The 14,654-nt window shown below is 46.3% G+C and overlaps 2 protein-coding genes across 8 annotated transcripts in view; one reads left to right on the top strand and one right to left on the bottom strand.

Annotated features, from left to right (window-relative positions):
* The window catches only part of GON4L (gon-4 like), a 75,400-nt gene extending 67,467 nt beyond the window's left edge, over positions 1–7,933 (top strand). For 5 of the 6 annotated variants that reach the window (XM_045545315.1, XM_045545312.1, XM_045545314.1 and 2 more), the window contains 8 exons: positions 819–962; positions 1,851–1,994; positions 2,098–2,217; positions 3,868–3,981; positions 4,657–4,867; positions 5,381–6,008; positions 6,099–6,201; positions 6,908–7,538. In XM_045545315.1, the coding sequence (XP_045401271.1) occupies positions 819–962; positions 1,851–1,994; positions 2,098–2,217; positions 3,868–3,981; positions 4,657–4,867; positions 5,381–6,008; positions 6,099–6,201; positions 6,908–7,057 (1,614 nt within the window). In that variant the 3' untranslated portion in view covers positions 7,058–7,538. Of the gene's footprint in view, positions 1–818; positions 963–1,850; positions 1,995–2,097; positions 2,218–3,867; positions 3,982–4,656; positions 4,868–5,380; positions 6,009–6,098; positions 6,202–6,907 lie in introns of all 6 variants that reach the window. The other variant, XM_045545313.1, reaches the window with a different exon arrangement.
* MSTO1 (misato mitochondrial distribution and morphology regulator 1) lies at positions 7,453–11,628 on the bottom strand. Of its 2 annotated transcripts, none has more exons than XM_045545320.1 (14): positions 11,503–11,628; positions 11,255–11,390; positions 10,691–10,760; positions 10,509–10,584; positions 10,217–10,271; positions 9,993–10,131; positions 9,730–9,847; positions 9,509–9,643; positions 9,251–9,403; positions 8,841–8,972; positions 8,585–8,769; positions 8,223–8,327; positions 8,019–8,131; positions 7,453–7,720 (listed from the first exon to the last, which is right to left on the bottom strand). In XM_045545320.1, exons 1-14 carry the CDS (start codon positions 11,584–11,586, stop codon positions 7,506–7,508), a joined length of 1,716 nt encoding a protein of 571 aa, XP_045401276.1. In that variant the 5' UTR covers positions 11,587–11,628; the 3' UTR covers positions 7,453–7,505. The 2 variants fall into 2 exon arrangements, with proteins under 2 accessions (XP_045401276.1, XP_045401277.1); XM_045545321.1 differs by having other exon boundaries at positions 7,453–7,744; positions 8,015–8,131; positions 11,503–11,593.
* Between the last annotated feature and the right edge of the window lie 3,026 nt (positions 11,629–14,654).

Genomic DNA, 14,654 nt, shown 5'->3' with positions numbered 1-14,654 from the left:
AGGTGACATTTGAAATGTTGAAGAATGAGAGTCTAATCATGAATAGTATCCCAATAGTCCTGGGCTCCTTGTTATGACTGATAAAAACTGGAATAATGAGATTATTCTGATAGTATTATGGTAGTTAAATAACAATGAGATGATTATGTATATAATACCCATCTTCTTTTCTGGCATTATGAGGATATTATGAGTGTATATGTGAAAATTCTTTGTGAATTATGAAGTACCACGTGATTTGAGAGTCTGATTTCACAATCCATAAAATAAACAACTCGGCCAGGTGCTCACGCCAGTAATCCTAGCACTCTGGGAGGCTGAGGCGGGCGGATCATTTGAGCTCAGGAGTTGGAGACCAGCCTGAGCAAGAGTGAGACCCCATCTCTACTAAAAAATAGAAAGAAATTATCTGGATGGCTAAAAATATTATAGAAAAAGTTAGCCGGGCATGGTGGTGCATGCCTGTAGTCCCAGCTACTCGGGAGGCTGAGGCAGAGGGATTGCTTGAGCCCAGGAGCTTGAGGTTGCTGTGAGCTAGTCTGGGCAACAGAGTGAGACTCTATCTCAAAAAAAAAAGAAAAAAACAAAACATAAAATAAACAACTCAAAGCAGGCATATCTGTTGAATCTTTTATTCACATCTTAGTTATTTTGAGTTGGTAGCCCCTAGGGGCCCTAGGTAGATGGGTGCCAGGGGTTTAAATAAGATCTCACAGTTGTAAACTAGGGTTCTGTCATCCCCCATTACTTCTTTAGAACCCGCAAGTCCTGCTCTGGCTGTATATGACTCCTCTTTTGCCCTCTTTCCACTCTGGTAGTTTGAGGAGCAGCAAGCTTTTGAGAAGAGTCGCAAGTTCCTTCGGCAGCTGGAGATTTGCTTTGCAGAGAACCCCTCACACCACCAGAAGATCATCAAGGTCCTCCAAGGCTGTGCAGACTGCCTTCCCCAGGAGGTCGCTGAGGTATTCTTCTGTCCTGCTTCCCTCCTATTGTCTTCTGGGCCTCAGGCCCTTCCCTTTTCTCTTCCCCTAACCTATTCCATATCTGTTTGCCTCTGGAGTACTGTGAGCTTCTTGGAGGAGATAGAGAAGGCAAGGACTTACTAGGTGTACGTAAAGCATGAAGTACTGGGATAGGGAGAAACTGCCACCTGAAACCGGAGCCTTACTGATCTTCATAGGCTCAGGAATGCCACCAGTGCCCTGGAAGGGATGTTTAAGGAAGGAGGTTTTGGGCCAGGTGTGGTGGCTCACGCCTGTAATCCAGCTACTTTGGGAATCCAAGGTGGGAGGTTCACTTGAGGCCAGGAGTTCAAGATAAGCCGGGGTACATTGCAAGACCTCATTTCTGCCAAAAAACAATTTTTTTTTTTAAAATTAGCTGGACATAGTGACATGGATCTGTAGTCCCAGCTACTCAGGAGGCTGAGATGGAAGGATCACTTAAGCTCAGGGATTTGAGGCTATAGTGAGCTGTGACTGTGCCACTGCCCTCCACTCTGGGCAACAGAGTGAGACTCTATCCTGGAAAAAAGGGTTGGGGGTGGGAGGAGGTTTTAGAACCTGGGAGGAGCCTGTGTCCTTGCTCTGCTTGGGTTAGTGCCCTAGCTAGAGATCAGTAGTGCAGGCAGCAGTGGAGAGTATAAATATTAGGAATCAAACCTAGCATTGTATAATACCCCTTGCCTGTAGGCAGGCGAGGAGGGAGAGGAAAGTTTGCTTTCAAAGAGAGCCCCTGTGTGTCTCTCAGTTGACTAAGAAAGCAGAACATGAAAGTGTATGGCATTGCTTTGAATGGGTGGCCTAGACAGGATCTAGAGACTTCATCTTTTCCTCTACAACTCTCCTCAGCTCAAGACACAGATGTGGCAGCTCCTCAAGGGCCATGACCACCTACAAGATGAGTTCTCCATCTTCTTTGACCATCTGCGCCCAGCAGCTAGCCGGATGGGTGACTTTGAAGAGATCAATTGGACTGAGGAGAAAGAGTATGAGGTACAGGCCCTGAGGCTGCAGTAGGGTTGTGAAGGGGGAAAGGCCACATGTGGGAGGGATATTGGCCTAGAGTCTGTGCTGAGTGGCACCAACTCCTCCCCAGTTTGATGGCTTTGAAGAAGTGGCACTGCCTGATGTGGAAGAGGAAGACGAACCTCCCAAGATACCCACAGCCTCAAAGAACAAAAGAAGAAAAGAGATTGGGGTCCAAAATCATGATAAGGTATGCCACGTTGTTGAGGGTTATCCGTTTTTCATGAGTCAAGCCTTGAGTTTTCTCACTAAACATTTCTCTGGCTTAGTATGGTCCAAAATTTCTGGTCCAAAGCCTCTAGGATCTGAGACAATCATGGAGCATGAACCAAAGGTCAGACTGATATGAACATGCAGAGTCCATGGGAAAACAGTGCAGTTGCTGAGGAGGTCCCATGATTCCCTCATTAGAGGGCTGTTTCTCCCTTTTCTCTCTAGCTCAGAGCTATTTTTCGTACCCTTGAGTCATAACCTTTTCATTTTTGTTCATGTAAGGAAACAGAACCAAGATTCCCTGTGTTGTTAATAATGGTTAGGTGCAATGGCTCACACCTATAGTCCCAGCTACTCCAAAGGCAGGAGGATTGCTTGAGCCCAGCAGTTCAAGGCTGCAGTGAGCTATGATCATGCCACTGCATTCCAGCCTGGGCAACACAGCGAGGCTGCATCTCTTAAAAAGAATAATGATTGGCTGGGCGTGGTGGCTCACGCCTGTAATCCTAGCACTCTGGGAGGCCAAGGTGGGTGGATCGTTTGAGCTTAGGAGTTTGAGACCAGCCTGAGCAAGAGCGAGACCTCGTCTACTAAAAATAGAAAGAAATTATATGGACAACTAAAAATATATACAGAAAAATTAGCTGGGCATGGTGGTGCATACCTGTAGTCCCAGCTACTTGGGAGGCTGAGGCAGGAGGATCGCTTGAGCCCAGGAGTTTGAGGTTGCTGTGAGCTAGGCTGATGCCACGGCACTCTAGCCTGGGCAACAGAGTAAGACTCTGTTTCCAAAAAAAAAAAAAGAATAATGATTGCAGCTAATACTTATTTGTATTACAAAGTATCAGCTATTGCTGGAAAGTATTTTACAGGGATTAGTCACTCATTTAATTCTCACAATAATCCTATGGAAAAATTGCTATTGTTTGCATTTTATAGATGAGGTAAGTGAAGTGCAGAGAGAGGCGATTGCCAGGGTCTTATGTTTAATAAGTGGCAATGTGATGATTTGAACCCAGGTAATCTAGCTCCAAAGTCTGCTTGCATTCACTGCTCTTTCTAATCCATGTCTCTTCTACTCTTTACTAAGCTGCTTCTTAGGAGCTGAATGGCCTTGAGCAACATAGTTAAGCTCTCTTTGTTTCCGTTTCTTCATCATAAATTATAATAATGGTTATATCTTGGGTTTATTAAAGAGAGAGTATCATTGAGTGAGCTTTCTGTATGTACAAAGCCCTCTCTCAAGGGGATTGGAAGAGAGGGGAGAGCTCAAGGCACAGGGAGACAGAAACAAAGACAGACAAGTGAGTAGATCCTATCTTATGATGGAGCTCTCCAGTGACTTTGGCTCAGATTGTATTTGACTTAAATAGTTCTTGAAACATCTGGGCAATTGGGATATGTCAGTCTTTGGGTCATGTAGGGATTGTTTCAAGGATTCATAATAGGTCTTAATCTAGTTTTGTTTATTGATTTCCCCTAGGCAATGTGATGAGATGGTACATAAAAGAGAAAGGGAGGGGAGGAGGTGGGGCGGGCAGGGGGGTTGTTCAGATGGCTCACAACTTAGCTTCCTCTCTTGGTACTGAAAATACTTGGCAGCTAATCAAGCCCAGGTATCTCCTAGGAGACTGAGTGGCCAGATGGGGCAAAGGACTGTGCTTGTTCCTGCCATGAAGGAGGTCCTGATTCTAAGCTGAAGAAGAACAAAAGGAGAAACTGTAGCCACTGTAATAGCAAGGTGAGGAAGGTACCAAGGGCTATCAGAGCTGTCTGTTTGGGGTATTGTTTGCTACCAAATATTGATACTTTATTGAATTCCTAAAGAGATTATACACATATTGATAATATTCAGTATATATATATAAGTGGATATATGCAAAATAAATAGAACCTGTTCGAAATATATGATGGATTTTGTTTTTTAAAGGGAATCCTAAAGTTTTTGGAATTTCTCTTAGTTTTTTTTTAAATGAATTAAACTGTGTTTAGGTAAACAGACTCTAAAGGTAATATGGTTCTCTAGAGTGGAGTTGGTTGGCAGCAAAAATATACTTCTTGGTTAGGGAAGTACTGGTGGGATCCAGTACTATACTCTGGGCCATTTAAAATCCTTGGAGCACTAGCTAGGTGCGGTGGCTGACACCTATAGTCCCAGCTACTTGGGAGGCTGAGGCGGGAGGATTGCTTGAGGCCAGGATTCAAGGCTGTAGTGTGCAGTGATCATGCCTCTGAATAGCCACTGCACTCCAGCCTAGGCAACAGAGTGAGACCCCATCTCTTAAAAAAATAATTTGTTGCAGCAGGCATGCATGTTGGTCGACTTGCTGAGCATCAGGCAGGGGCTTCTTCCTTTGGTGGGCCCCTAAGACATAAGGAAGTCAGGACACCTTGACCGAGAATGCCATCCCTACAGGTCTATGACAACAAATCCTACAAGAGCAAGGAGCCCCATGAGTTGGTGGGCAGCAGCCCCCACCGAGAGGCCAGTCCTATGCCTGGTGCTAAGGATGCTGGGCAGGGCAAGGACGTGATGGAAGAGGAAACCCCAGAGGAGCGGGAGAACATTGAGGCAACCCAGAGCAGGACTGGCAGGACCACCAGAAAGGGAGAGATGCCTCTTCCAGGTGAGTGATCTGACTGCCATCCCAGGCCAGCTCAGCCCTCTCCCTGTATTTCCCTCATTCTCCCATACTTCAGGCAGGAATCTCTATGAGTCTGGATAAATAACAGCCTTTCCAGGGATACACACACTACTTCTTTCAGTGATAGACCAACAGGAAACCCTTCTCCTATTCAGCCTTTGTTTTCTTTCCTATGGCCTCACTTCCTTTGCAGAATTAAGAGTGCTACAAGTTGGAGATGATTCAGCATTCTCTTCTTGTGTTCCCATTCCTGAAGCCCTTCTCCATATCTCCAAATCTACTATAATCTACATTCTAAGGACTCAAGTCATTCTTAGCTTTGGCAGCAGGACTTTGTCTTTGCATAAGTGACTTTACTCACTCACCCACCTCCACCCCACTCTTATAAATTAGAATGTTATCACGGTAGCTTGTCACAGTGACTCTATGGTAATTTTAGTCCTTAAGTACATCTTGATCTTGTCCACACCCTTAGATCCTTATTTTCCTCCTAAGCAGGATTGCCAGTGGGGAGTACTTTGCTGTCCCCTCAAGAAGTCCTTCTTACAGAACAGCTCCTTCTGGATGGCCCACCACCTCGCTCACCAGAGACTCCTCAGTTTCCCTCCAAATCTGGAGCTGTACCATACACTATTAGGAGAAACCAGGCTGGGCCTGACGTTCTCTCCTGCCCCAAGGCATCCCTTAGACGCCAGAAAGAGAGGGAGGGCCAAAAGGCAGTGGGTGAGTCAGAGGCTTTGATGCTGGTCTGGGATGTATCAAAAACTGAGAAATTGCCTGGCACTGTTGAACCCTCTGCCTCCTTCTCGAGTCCTGTTTCCTCAAGAACCAGAGACTTAGAAAGACCTATGTCTGGGAAACCAGATACTCAAGAGAGCTGGCTGCCCTCAAGCAGAGCTGGGGTGAAGACAGCAGATGGGATGTCCCCTGTCCATGAATCTTCATCAGGAATTGACACTTCAGAAACTTCTCCCAAAGCCCCTAGAGGGGGTTTGGCCAAAGACAGTGGAATACAGGGCAAGGGGCCAGAGGGGGAGCAGCAGCCAAAGACCACAGAAGCTACATTCTGTGCCAACAACAGCAAGGTCAGCTCCACTGGGGAGAAGGTTGTCCTATGGACAAGGTAGGTAAGGAGGGATGGTGTGTGTTTGGAAAGAGCATAGAAACACGTTTGTGTGGCTCCTGAGCATTAATCATGATACCTGGGTTACAGAGAAGCCGACCGTGTGATTCTCACCATGTGCCAGGAGCAAGGAGCACAGCCACAGACCTTCAGCGTCATCTCCCAGCAGCTGGGAAATAAGAGCCCTGCTGAGGTAAGTGGGGCTGAGGAAGCCCTGCCGAAGCTTCAAACCCTAGACGAGCCCAAGAGAAGGTCTGACAAGAAGAGGACAGGGTGGCCAACTAAGAGGCAGAAAGACAAAAGAAGGATTTGCAAATTCAGGACACTAACTGGCTATTATAAAGGTCTGACTTAAGGAAGCGCTTGACTTGTCAGGGTGATAATGGTTCTAGAAGAAGAGAAAGGGCAATAGATTTTGATGCCGAAGCCCAAAATTTCCATTCCAGTTTTGTTTTTAGGAGGAGTGTGACTTTGGACAAAATATTTAGCCTCTTTAGTTTCCTTATCTATAAGGACACAGCTGTCACAACCTTGCTGTGTGTAATAAATAAGGGCGTGGTGGTGCACACCTATAGTCCAGCACCTATAGTCCAGCTACTCGGGAGGCTGAGACAGGAGGATCACTTAAGCCCAGGAATTCGAGGTTACAGTGAGCTATGATTGTACCACTGCGCTCCAGCCTGGGTGACAGAGTGAGACCCTGTCTCTAAAAAAAATTCAAATTGGTATATAGTACTTAATAAATGTTAAAATGTTCCTAAGGTACTTGGGAGGCCAAGGTGGGAGGATCGCTTGAGCCCAGGAGTTCGAGACCATCCTGGGCAACATAGTGAGACCCCATCTCTTAAGAAAAAAAACGTTACTAAGGAACAGTAAATACAGCTCTTCTCTCCTCCTAGGTTTCCCACCGTTTTCGAGAACTCATGCAGCTCTTCCACACTGCCTGTGAGGCCAGCTCTGAGGATGAGGATGATGCAACCAGTACCAGCAATACAGACCAGCTCTCTGACCATGGAGACCTTTTGTCTGAGGAAGAGCTGGATGAGTGAGACTCTGGGAATGTTTGGGTGTCATCTTCATGGGACCAAACCCAACAGGCACCCGGACGTTGGAGGAGAGGGTAGTTGTACTTTGCTTGTACAATCCTTGGGCTCAGTATACAGAGCTGGAGAACAGGAACTCAGGACAAGGACAAAGTAAGGTTGGGGGGAGTGGGGCCCAGGGGGCTTGGCCATCCTATGCATTGTTCAAGGTCTTTTATGAAGACCGTACAAATCTACAAGTCTACTTTGTAAATAGCATCACTGGACAGTGGGACTCAGATTTCTCTACTTTTTTTTTTTTTTCTGGTCTGCTGGCACATATTTATTATTCTGTGATCTAATCAGTGTTTCTAAATATGATAAATGCATATGTGGGTGTAGCTAGTCCCGAGACACTGGGCTCCTGCATCCAGCAGTTTATTGCAAACTAGCTCCTCTCCCCAACTCTGGAACTTTAGTCTGTGAGGCCATCACCGTCCTCGTAGCACTGGGCCAGGCTTCGTAGCTCCTGCAGCAGCTCCTCTATGTCATCCTGTTCCACTCCAGCATCCAAGAAGCTGGCCCAACGTCGCAGGTCGAGTTTGGTGAGCTCTTTTGCCAAGGCTCCCAAGGTCCGGTGCAAGGATGAAGAGGAGCACAGTGCCCCAAACACTGGGATGCTTTCCACTGCTATGACAGGAGAGAGAAGTGAGACTTGTAAATGGATTGTTATTCTACCCTGGGACTCTATCGTATTGATAGGGAAGTCTGGGCCCTGGGTAGACTTGATTGTAAAGTAAACTCAATAAATTTTGTGTACTGTCCGCTTAGGATATCAATACTCCAGAGGAAAAGCATTTTTCTCAGGAGCCATAGGGTGAATAAAGGAATGTTAACTGTGAACTTTTTAAGTACTTTTAATGCATGAAGGGAAATAGTAAAACCTCTCCCATACTTGAAATCTCAGTTTTCTGCACATTCTACATACCTGACCCCTTGAGGGAACCATTGAGAACCACAGGATGCTGGCTGAAGCTCGAGGAGAAGAGACAGGGGTAAGGAGGGGCCACCATCCAGGGAGTCAGCAACAGATGGGAAGAACTGTGGGGGCAGAGAGTAATAGTAGAGTAAGCAAGAAGTCAAAGGAGGTCTAAAGTCTCCGAAAAGGGCAGGAGCAAGCCATTATACTGACCTCATGACTCTAGGCTGCTGCTGTTGTAAATAGTGGGCCAAGACTTCTTCCCCAGTGGTACACGCATGGAGAGGGGAGGGCAGAGGTGTCCCTGGGGAGAGCTGACTGCGAGAAGAAAGCCAAAAACACCTTATTCATGTGGCAGCATTAATAAGAAACAAGGAATTCTTATGTTATCAGGCTATCAGCTGAATCAGGATGGTCAGGGCTTTTCTTTTCTTTTCTTTTCTTTTTTTTTTTTTTCAAATAGGGGTTGTGGAATAGGGAAGGAGGAATATCATTAGGATGCCCAGAGACATTAGGGAGAAAAGGACATAAAACAAATTCTGACAAGGGCTCCTAGGGACCGCACCAGTCCTCACCTTGTGTGGCATGCTCTGTCTATACCCCTTAGCACCACTGATTGGGCAAAGCAGCGTGTTCCAGAAGGGTCCCCACATGCAGACAGCGGGGTCCATGGGGTGGCTCCTCCAAGCTGCACCAGGGTATCAGGAAGGGACTGGCCTGGAACCAAGGGGAAGGGGATAGTTGCTCCTGCTGTCACCACCTAAAGATAAGGAAGAGAACAGGTTACAAAACTTTGTCAGCACTGACCCAACTCCTCACAAAGCTTCATACCTTTTTCCCGGAGAAGCTCAGCATATCAGCCAGATGAACCATGGAAACTGGAGAGGAACGTAGGCGATAAGGAACAGTGACTGTGTCCAGGGCTGTTGCCAGGATGGCACTGCAGTGGTAGGGCAGAGTGGCCTATAAAGAGGGCATGGAGAGGAGGATTTAGCCTTTGGGGCCTGGAAAACAATGTTTGGAAGCAAAGCATTAATGGCAGAAAGGTCTGGGGGAAGAATCAGGGGTGTATCTGGCTCAAGGCTAGACAAGCATAGGACAGTGTGATCTGAGAGGCCACATCACAGCTGAGTTCAAGCTCAGGCCTGAAGAACAGAGCCAGTATCAGATACAGGCTGACTTGGGGAGTATAAGGAGGCCCTGTGGCCAGCTGCAATCAAAACAAGAGCACTGGTCCTTACGTCGTAATGCAGGTAAGGGAACTTGACAGGTGGCTCAGGTCGCAGGCCCAGGCTCCCACTCAAGGATAAAGGGCAGACAAGAGAGCTGTAAGCAGTCAGGTGCACCAGACCGAAAGCTGTGTTTAACAGGCGATAGATGTTTTTCTGGGGCTCCTGGTGAAAGAGGAGAGCGTAGTTTGCGTTAAGCAATTGTCTGATCAGGATTCTTATTTCTCTCTCCCTACCCTGTGACTGTGTTTTCTTGCAAGTTCCACTCACCTCAAGATTGTAGGGACCAGGCAGCAGGCCCCAGGTTATTATTCCTCGCCCTGAATATTCATCTTGTAGCAACTCTGCAGCCTTAGCCCCTACCCCAGAGAAGCCATCATGTAGGTCACACAGGATCTGGAAGCCCTGGACAGAGGTGAATGATGAAAGACAGTTAAAGAGTACGATGAGAAAATCTTCTACACTAAGGGTCCACCTTGGCACACAGCTACCTGCAAGAAGTCACACTCCTCCACATAGAAATGCAGCCTGTCCTCCAGCTCTTCCAGATATCTGGGTTCCTTCAGGACACTCTCCCCTTGGCCAAAAGCCTCAAGCCGACCTGCTTCCCTGCCACAAATAAACACAATCCAAGAGTTAGAATCCTCCTCCTCCACTCCTCAATCTCTTTTAGTTTTGGGGGAGGGCAGGGAAGATGGCCTCAAGAGGCTCATCCAACCCAAGTTTCTTGCCTCACAGACTGAGGTCCCCATACCCATCATGGTTGTACTTCTGAATCATACAGATGCTCCGGGGATGGAGATGGACTCTGAGGAAATCTGACCAGACTCTGATGCTGCCCTCTGTGGGGATAGGTGGTTTTGACGTTGTAGCAGTGGTGTGTGGCAGGGGACCTGAAAAAAAGCAGAGGAAATGTACCTTTTTCTGTCTTCCTGCTCTGCCCCAGTCCCCATCCATCAGTATCTGGGGAAGTCTCACCTTTGCCATTGGGAATGGATTTGACCCTCCAGACACCATCACTGCTTCGTACTCCCTAGGAGGGGTAAGAAAAATCTACATTTAGTTCCAGGCAGTTTAGAGGCAAAGGCTGCTTTTTCCTCCCTGAGTTTGTTGACACACCCCACAGCCTCCTTTCTGTTCAGGTAGTCAGGTAGTCAGTTCAGGCCGTCCTCAGGAAGAGAAGTGCGTTTTCCCAAAGTAACGTTCTAAGGCAGTTATCTTCCCCAGCAGAGGCACTCTGGTTAGCATGGTTCAGGGCAGAGGCCCTCACCTCTGCACTTGGAAGGTCCTGGAGATAAGTGTTCTTGGGATAGACTTCCTCTTTGTGTGTAGTGAGCTTCCCCTGCCTGAAAGAGATTGGAGTTCGATCAAGGAAACTTTCACTATGATGAGTTCTTCAGCTTTCTGTGCACATACATATTCCCCACCCCTCTCCATACAGCAAATACACACCATGCTATTGCAGCATCTAGCTGTTTGTCCCTGTAGAGTGCACCTTCCTCTTTTAGGGAACTCAGACTACCTGTACAGAAATAATAAGCAATGTTAGGTCAAAGCCTAGGGCACCCTCTCCCTCCCTTCAGCTAATCCTTTGATCACCTGACAACCTGCTGTCACCATCCCTCCAGCGCAGGGCTTTTACAAGCCTTCTTGGATATACATTAGTTGGGGGTGGGGAGAACTCTGGTCTAGGAGAATCCAGATTCCATCCTTCAGTTTCCAGTTTAGTCATTAGCTTGTGGGACTTGGGGCAAAAGGCACACCCACTGGTCCTACAGGAGTGCTACAGTTCAACATCTCACTGTCTACAGGGACTAGCAGCCTATTCCAGAGATGGCTCTTGAGCAGAGTAAAGTTTGGCCTTCCTGCGTCCCTCGGGTGTTGGCATACTATGGGTAGTTCCTATCTCTGGTTCTTCGGCCCAATAAGGTGGGAGGGTCTTGAAGGGAATGGATGCTAGAGACTCCGCATACAAAAGGGAAAAACAGCATCGGCTGACCCCTACCACTTCCTCACCCTTCAGATCCATGAGGATGAGTCGCGGCGTGTAGGTCTCCTGGCCGTGGAGCGTCCTGCCCGTACGGTACAGAACGTCGGGGCACAGCTCTCCCGGCGGCTCCTCGCCATCGGTCGCTCGGCCCAGCGCAGCATCCTGGGGAGGCACAGAGGGAGGACGGGGCTCAGAGACGGCGAGAGTGGCAGGCCGGAAGTCAGAACTGTAGATTCCGAAAGGCTCCGCGGGGGCAACTGCCGGGAGACCTCACCTGCTGGTTCCACCAGTGCGCTCCCACGAAACCCGCAAAGTGTCCCAACTGCAGTGTGAGCACCTCCCGGACCCCGCCCGCCATACCGCCCTGCACCGCCCCTGCCGGTCCACTCGCTGCTCCTAGCCGATTGGCTTGGCAGGCTTCTGGGCGGGGCCTCATTCTCTGAGTCCTATTGGTTCACAAGCACATTCTTTCCCGTTGAATAAACGATTCGTTGGGCTCTAGAGGCACCGCCCATCATTCCCTCCCTCTTCGCTGACGTAACCAATCCTGCTTCCCTGTAGTTGCCAACGAGAGGCGGGACTCCGCGGGCCTCGCCGGAAGCTGCGGGCACGGGAGCCTACATGCGAGGGGGGCGTAATTTGGAGGTTGGTGCCTTAGAGCTTCACGTGGGGCGGCCCTGGCGCGTGTCACGGAAGGCTGTCTTCCTATTCCTTCTTACAGCTTTTGTCCTTTTTCGTGGAAATATCTCTGCTGGCTAATAGCTCCTCAGACAAAAATAAAACCTTGCCGGAAAAAAGAAGTAGCTCCCTAAAGCTTCCCAATTGGGCAACGTCTTCCCCTCAAAAAGTCACACAGTTCCTGACTTCTAAGCCTGTGAGCTAGCCTGTCATTTGTTTATCTAACATCTACCTATATTTATTTGTATCTGTTACGTTGTGTAAAGAAATCGGAGTTTGTATTATTTGGGGTCTTGCCTTTGTTCAATATGGTTTGTGAAATTCACCCCTATTACTGCATGTACCTATAGCTCATTTTCACTGCTGCAGAATAGTCCACTGTATGAATAGACCACAAGTGGTCTATTCAACAAAGAATATATTCTGCTAATAATAGACTTCGGGATTGTTTCCAATTTTTGGTTGTTAGGTGCTACGATTAACATTCTTGTTCCTATGAGCAACTTTTCTCTTGGGTATATACCTAGGAGTGTTAATTTTGGGGTCAGAAGATTGTGTATGTTCAAACTTGGTAAATAACAACAAGCTGTTTTATAAAATACCAATTTACAATGGCCCCACTAGTGTAAGAGTGTTTTCGTCTGCTGTTCCATAACCTTACCAACATTTAAAAACTTTAATCATTATCATGATGGTTTTAATTTTCCTGATCACTAATGAGGTTGAGAGAACCTTTTATGTTTATCGGTCATTTGGGTATCATTTTTAGTGAACTGCCTGTTCAAGAATCTTGTCCATGTTTCTCTTAGCTTGTATGTTTCTCATTAATTTGCAAAAGTACTTTATTCTGGATACAAGGCCATTGTTAGTTCTCTGTTGAAAATATTTTCTCCCACTCTGGCCCTTTCTTTCTTTTTTTTTTTTTAAATAGAGACTGGGTCTCGCTCTGTCGCCCAGGCTGGAGTGTAGTGGTGCAATCACAGCTCACTGCAACCTCATACCCCTGGGCTGAAGGGATTCTAACTCAGCCTCTGGAGTGGCTGGGACTACAGGCGCTCACCACCATGCCTGACCCTTTTCATTTTCTAAAGGAGTCTTTTGAAGAACAGAGTTTTGTTTGTTTTGTTTTTTAAAAAAATGTAGTCACGGTTATTAGCTGTCATTTTTCTGTCACCCCTAACACTCATCCTTCCCCCTTTTAAGTCTTATTGTGGACTTAGGAATGTAAGACATTTTTCATAAACATGATATTTAAAGATAGTGTGAAATTGGAACAGACCAATCGAACAGAATCAAGAGCCCAGACCATAACATAAAAAGCATTAATAATATTTAAAAATATCGTAAATGTAAATATATATATATATATATTTTTAGAGATGGGGTCTTGTTCTGTTGTCCAGGCTGGAGTGCAGTGGACCCATTATAGCTCACTGCAGTCTTGAACTTCTGGACTAGAGCTATCCTCCTGTCTCAGTCTCCCAAGTAGCTGGGACTGACTACAGGCATGTGCGACCACGCTCAGCTAATTTTTCTTATTTTTTGTAGAGATGAGGTCTCACTATATTGCCAGGCTGGTCTTGAACTCCTGGCCTCAAGCAATCCTCCCACCTTGGCCTCCCAAATGACTGGAATTACAGGTGTGAGCCACACCACCCCTGACCTGAAATTTTGATAGTGATTGTATTGAATCTATAGGTCAATTTGGGGATAAGTGCCATTTTAACACTATTGAGTATCCCAATCAATGAACATGGGCTGGCTTTCCATTTATTTATACCTTTTTAATTTCCATCCATAATATATTGTAGTTTTTAGTGTACATTTTGCACTTCTTTTAAGTACTTAGAATTATTTTAATTTCATTTTTGGATTTTCATTGCTAATATCAAGAAATACAATTGATTTTTTTTTTTTGTAGGCTAGTCAAGTGAGGCAGTGGGAGTGGAGAAGGAACAAAGGAATCTGTAACTGGTTGTGATCAATTAGTTTAAACACCACTGCATTCAGACCAGCCTACAATTGATTTTAATATATTGACCTTGAATTATTGTGACCTTGCTGAACTTGTTTTAGTTCTAGTAGACTTTTTTGGGGATATCTTAAGGTTTTCTACATGCAAGATTATGTCATCTAAAAATAAAAGCTGTTTTACTTCTTTTCCAATCTGGATCCAACCTACTTGAGTGATGAGGAGAAGCCCTAAGAGGTTAGCTGTGTAGCAGCTTACCATGGGGACAATAAAAATCAGGGCATGAGGATCAGGACTACAGAAGGGTCTTAAGAAAAACAAGGGGACTGGAGAGGGGAGATTATGATACAGTATTTGGGGAAAAATTAAGAATTTCTATTTAGCTAATTACAAAAGTATTGAGGTAATCCTTCCGCAGAGACTTTCTATGTCAGCTATGGTGTAGACATACACCTTAATATTCCATATGCTTATGAATTCAGGGGGAAGCATTTCCCAGCCTCATTGGTAGCTTAAGGATCAAGCTTGCCAAAATGATGCAGGTCCTGACCAGTAAGCATCTTCTGGTAAGAGCAGTGGCATCTTATTTTTGTGGGGAATTTGTGGGGACTGGCTGCCGTTGTCACTAACATAGGCTACAATGTGGATGGTTTATTTTAATTAAAAGGAAAATTTTTTGTAAACATGGGTGGGGGGTCTCACTATGTTGCCTGGGCTGGTCTCAAACTCCTGGCCTCAAGAGATCCTTCTACTTCGGCCTCTCAGAGTGCTCCGAT

The sequence above is a fragment of the Lemur catta genome, chromosome 3 (assembly GCF_020740605.2).
Source record: "Lemur catta isolate mLemCat1 chromosome 3, mLemCat1.pri, whole genome shotgun sequence".
NCBI classification, from domain to species: domain Eukaryota; kingdom Metazoa; phylum Chordata; class Mammalia; order Primates; family Lemuridae; genus Lemur; species Lemur catta.
Note: the sequence above shows the minus strand (reverse complement) of the source record. Positions and strands in the feature narration are given on the sequence as shown.

Coding starts and splice junctions, on each gene's coding strand:
- MSTO1 (XM_045545320.1), bottom strand. CDS start 11,586: ATGGCGGGCGGGGTCCGGGAGGTGCTCACACTGCAGTTGGGACACTTT. Junction 10,761..11,254: donor CATCCTCATGGATCTGAAGG/GTGAGGAAGTGG, acceptor ATTTCTGTACAG/GTAGTCTGAGTTCCCTAAAA. Junction 10,132..10,216: donor ATCCATTCCCAATGGCAAAG/GTGAGACTTCCC, acceptor GCTTTTTTTCAG/GTCCCCTGCCACACACCACT.